The sequence below is a fragment of the Mus pahari genome, chromosome 20, assembly GCF_900095145.1.
Source record: "Mus pahari chromosome 20, PAHARI_EIJ_v1.1, whole genome shotgun sequence".
NCBI lineage: Eukaryota > Metazoa > Chordata > Mammalia > Rodentia > Muridae > Mus > Mus pahari.
Window position 1 is genome coordinate 6,536,059 of NC_034609.1, and position 5,373 is coordinate 6,541,431.

The 5,373-nt window shown below is 33.6% G+C and overlaps 1 protein-coding gene across 6 annotated transcripts in view; it reads left to right on the forward strand.

The window, feature by feature from the left end:
• The window catches only part of Inpp4b (inositol polyphosphate-4-phosphatase type II B), a 751,408-nt gene that overhangs the window by 593,283 nt on the left and 152,752 nt on the right, over window positions 1–5,373 (forward strand). For all 6 annotated transcript variants that reach the window (XM_021220100.1, XM_021220101.2, XM_029532468.1 and 3 more), the window contains one exon: window positions 4,159–4,267. In XM_021220100.1, coding sequence (XP_021075759.1) covers window positions 4,159–4,267 — 109 coding nt within the window. The remainder of the gene's footprint in view (window positions 1–4,158; window positions 4,268–5,373) is intronic.

Genomic DNA, 5,373 nt, shown 5'->3' on the forward strand with positions numbered 1-5,373 from the left:
TNCGCACCACGATGTACAACGTCCACAAGCAGCACACCAAGGTATTTTATATTATTTGTGACTATTGTGAAGGGTGTTGATTCCCTAATTTCTTTCTCATCCTGTTTATCCTTTGTGTAGAGACAGGTCACTGATTCGTTTGACTGTATTTTATATCCAGCTACTGCACTGAAGCTCTTTATCAGGTTTAGGAATTCTCTGGTGGAATTTTTAGGGTCACTTATATATACTATCATATCATCTGCAAATATTGATATTTTGACTTCTTCCTTTCCAATCTGTATCCCCTTTATCTCCTTTTGTTGTCTAATTGCTCTGACTAGGATTTCAAGTACAATATTGAATAGGTAGGGAGAAAGTGGGCAGCCTTGTCTATTCCCTGATTTTAGTGGTATTGCCTCCAGCTTCTCTCCATTTACTTTGATGTTGGCTACTGGTTTGCTGTATATTGCTTTTATTATGTTTAGGTATGGGCCTTGAATTCCTGATCTTTCCAAGACTTTTATCATGAAGGGGTGTTGGATTTTGTCAAATGCTTTCTCAGCAGTAAGATGATATCTTAAAGTAGCTTCTAAGTGCATTCCCTTAATGGTTAGAGATGTATTGTATTTCTTTAACTCTTTCTTAGCCATTTGAGATTCCTCTATTGAGAGTTATCTGTTTAAATCTGTACACTATATTTTAATTGTATTTTTTATATCTAGTTTCTTGATTTCTTTATATGTTTTGGATGTTAGAACTCTATTGGATATTGAATTAGTAAAAGTCTTTTCCAATTTGGTAGGCTACCACTACATCTGATTGATGATTTTCTTTGTTATACAGAAGTTTTGCAGTTTCAAGAGGTCACATTCAATTAATTGTTGATTTTAGTGTCTGTGCTCGCATCCATTTTATTGTTCAGGAAGTTCTCTCCTATGCCATTGTGTTCAAGGTTATTCCTCACTCTGTATTCTATCAGGTTTAGCATATCTGTTTTATGTTGAGGACTTTGATCTACCTGGACTTGAATTTTCTGCAGGATGACAAATATGAATGCATTTTCATTCTTCTACATGCAGACACTCAGTTTAACCAGCACCATTTGATAAAGATAATTTCTTCTTCCCAGTGTTTGTTTCTGGCTTCTTTATCAAAATTGAGTGTTCATAGCTGTGTTGATTTATGTTGGGTCTTCAGTTTGATTCCATTGATCAATGTATCTGTTCTTATCCCAACACCTTGATTTTTTTAAAAAAAATTATAACTCTGTAATGTAAACTGAAACCAGGGAAGGTAATTGCTCCAGCATTTGTTCAGGATTATTTAGCTATCCTGTTTTTTTGTTTGTTTGTTTGTTTTGTTTTGTTTTCTATTTGAAGTCGAGAATCATCCTTACATCATTTCTCTTCTCCTGACTTGCTTGCAACTCCTCCCATGTACTGCATCTTGCTCTCATTCACATGCATGTCCTCTTTTTAGTTGTTGTTATATATGTATGTGTATTTGTTCATACATATATATGAATACAAATTGCTTAGTTCATAGAATGAGACCTGTATGCTTTTAGCATGAGCATTTGGTATTGGAAAGTCAATTGGTGTGCTCTTTTCTCTTGCTTTTTTTGTTTCCTGGCATTTTATCTTCAGGAACAAACACACTTTGCCTTTTAACAATATGTAAATCTTCCCAAGAATTTCACACACTCTACTATCATTTCTTTTTAATTTACTTTTACTTCCTTGTAAAAATAATAATAAATGATACATAAAATACTCAAGCTGATAATTTCATTAAGTTCATTAAGAACAAAGGGACTGCTAATAAATATTGGGGGAGACTGTGTAGTGCAAACACTGCAGCTTTTTGAATAGCATATTTCTTACAATGTTGTGGGCAACCTACAAAGCTAATTCATTTGTATAGGAGGATTGATCACATATGTAGATTTGCTGATAATTAGAGGCCAGTTTCTTAATGTCAGGCAAAGAGTTCACATACAAAATTTAAAATGTAAAGAAAAAAATCAGAATCAATTTTATAGTTCTAGATTGAAGTCAAAGTCATCACTGTGACTCATGATGTTTGTTGTTGTTGGCCTAGTATAGATGAGTCTGTGAAGAGATTTTGGCACGCAGTAGTTATAAGTGTACGCATGTTTTCTAATTCTATCCACTGACAAGAATGATGATATATGACATTAAAGTAGAACAGAGCACACCTAATTCTCAGGGCTTGAATGTTAAGTTTTATTTTTATTTATTTATTTATTTATTTAATACTTTATATGTATATTTTTATTATTATTTTCTTTATTTACATTTCAAATGCTATCCTGGAAGTTCCCTATACCCCCCCCCGCCCCTGCTCCCGTACCCATCCACTCCCATTACTTGGCCCAGGCCTTCCCTTGTGCTGGGTCATATAAAGTTTGCAAGACCAAGGGGCCTCTCTTCCCAATGATGGCCGATTAGGCCATCTTCTGCTACATATGCAGCTAGAGACACAAGCTCAGGGGGTACCAATAATATGAATGTTAAGTTTTATTTTCTAATCAAAACACAACATTTGTTCTTTGCATTGACCAGTTGTGTCCTTCTACAATGTTCTCCATCTAATGAGAAAGGTGAGAGCTGCCCTTATACGTGGGCTAAAGAATGCATATTAAGAATGTAGTTAGAGATTATACTGGTTAGGACAACTAAACTGGCAGTAATGGGTTCTCCTCTACAGTCCATACTACTATAGGTAGTTTCAGTGTTACGCATGAAATTCCCTACGTTGTTCAGGTCTACAGTCAAATTAGACAGCTGTTAGCTATAGCCCAGATATAATTGCTATTATATATGCAAAAGTTGCAGCTATAATTACTATTACGTATTTGGCAATCTATGCAAATGGTGGCCATTCTGGTTTATAAGTTTCACACTGAGTAGAACATTTGGTTGCTTTTTCCCATGGCACCTTCTTATAGAATGAAAGCTAATCCTTTGGATGCGATTTCTTTTCTAAAATGTAATATAAATAATTGAATTTCTTATAAAACAAATATTCTACTATCTTAAAATGCTATAATTGAATTTATTAGTGACTTTTAAAAAGTTAAGAAATTATTACTACACTATAATTATTGTTAATATTCATTAATTTATTGTCAAACTCATGCTTTATTGACTGATTGTTGGGTTGCATTGAAAATTATATTTTATTTCTTTTGACCTTCTGTTTTCAGAGTGGAGATGGTCTAATTTAAAATAATAATAATTCAGATGAATCAAGACTGTGTAATTTTCAAGAAGCAATGATGTTTGCCTGAGGCTAATAAAACAACTTACGTTTCCTCAGTAAGCCATATCTTAGAAACAGCCAATATGTCAATATCAAAATCAATTTGGGAAACATCTTCTATGAAATTAGATTTCTCAACAAAAATGTAGTTTAACCAGAGAGCATTCACTCTGCCTTTCTTAGATAGATATCTTCCATTTGAATATAAAAATGATGGCATGTTTTGAAGCCATAAATTTCCATATAAAATGATTGAGTTTCAATTTAAATGTATGGATTTTTGTTATAAAAAGTAAAATATCTGGTTGGAAACATAAAATGATATATTTTGCATTCTTTCCATGCTTTATAATAAATTACAAATGTATGTATTCAAAACTGTGTAAATTTTAGAATAGATAAGCAGGAAATGACTGGATAGATTTTGTTTTTAATGTACTAGTACTGTTCTGCCCTTGAGCAAAAATAAATTAATACTTTTTTGGTTCGTGTCTCTATAAGCTTTGGTTGAGAAAGTGTTCATTATTGTTGAATTTCAATATGATTGCAAATTAAATGATGCAAAACTCAATAAAGTAAAACACACAAAAGACCAATTAACATGTTATCTCAGTAGTTAGGAGGAGGAGTGAAGAACATGCTGTTCTGCACTGTAGCATATAATTAAAATGCAGTCATAAATCTTGGAAATATTATAACTTTTTGATGTGCACAGGTGGCTTTTAGAAAGATTGATTAGTTCTTCTTGTCCCCTTGAGATGAGAGTTCATAGTTATTCATACAAATTGAAACAGAATAATTTCTCAAACTTCCCACACCATGTGTACTCTAGTATGCAGTGTATGCAGGAGACATGTTTGCTAAGTGTTCATCTCCTTGTTTCCCTTCCAGATGCTCTCTATGATGTCATCACTGTGGGGGCCCCAGCTGCCCATTTTCAGGGATTCAAGAATGGTGGTCTTCGTAAACTACTCCATAGATTTGAGACAGAGAGAAGGAAGTAAGTAATGTCAGAAAGAAAACAAATATTTCATTGGTGACATTATCTTTTCTTTGGATAATTCCATAGACAAAGTTAATACTTTGGAGACCAGTCCACCCCCAATGAATGGTTCTTAGCATTTTAACCCATCAGATAAATCAAAGTTGCTGAATTTCTTTAAATTACCTGAGAATAGACTAGAACCATCAAAATGCATGATTGGGTTTTCTGGGAGCTCTGAGGGAGAGCACTGACCAGCAAGCTATGCTGCTCAGTGGGACATTCTGGTAACACTATTGCTCAGTAGAATAAAACAAAACAACAAACAAGCAAACAAAAAAACAACAACAAAAAAACCCAACCACCCCCCCCCCAAAAAAAAAACCCAAAACAAAACCATGCAGGGCTTTAGCTAGACCCTTGACCCAATGTAACCATAGAGATAATGATGCTTAATGAAGAATATATTTTTTTAAATCTTTTTTTATTTTAGTTCTATTTTTTGATGATAACTCTGTTAGTGATTTCTTCCTTGGAATAAGGCACAACAAACAACTTCCCTAGTCTTTAAGTGCAGCATTGGAAAGATGAGCTGTCAATGAGATAATTAAACTAACAGACAAAGCTTAGTTACTTAAAACAAACAACACACAGCTAATGCATTATCTCTTAACAGTTTTAGATTACTATTCCTTCACTTTTGCTTATTAATTATGTTTAACTGCTGTTTAATAAAGTTTCTGCCTCGGTACTCATGCCCCCTCTCATCCTACATCCAGAAGAAATTACATAATAATTTTTTTCTGGCTGTAAAATAGAAAGAAATAACCTGTAAGAAAAAGAAAAAAAGAAAGAAAGAAAAAAAGGAGAAAGAAAGAAAGAAAGAAAGAAAGGAAGGAAGGAAGGAAGGAAGGAAGAAAGAAAAGAAGAGAAAAGAAAAGAAAAGAAAAGAAAAGAAAAGAAAAGAAAAGAAAAGAGAAAGAAAGTAGCATATTAGGATAAGAACTTATTTAGTATTTATTATTATTTTCTTTATTTACGTTTCAAATGCTATCCCGAAAGTTCCCTATACCCCCACGCCCCTGGTCCCCTACCCACCCACTCCCACTTCTTGGCCCTGGCCT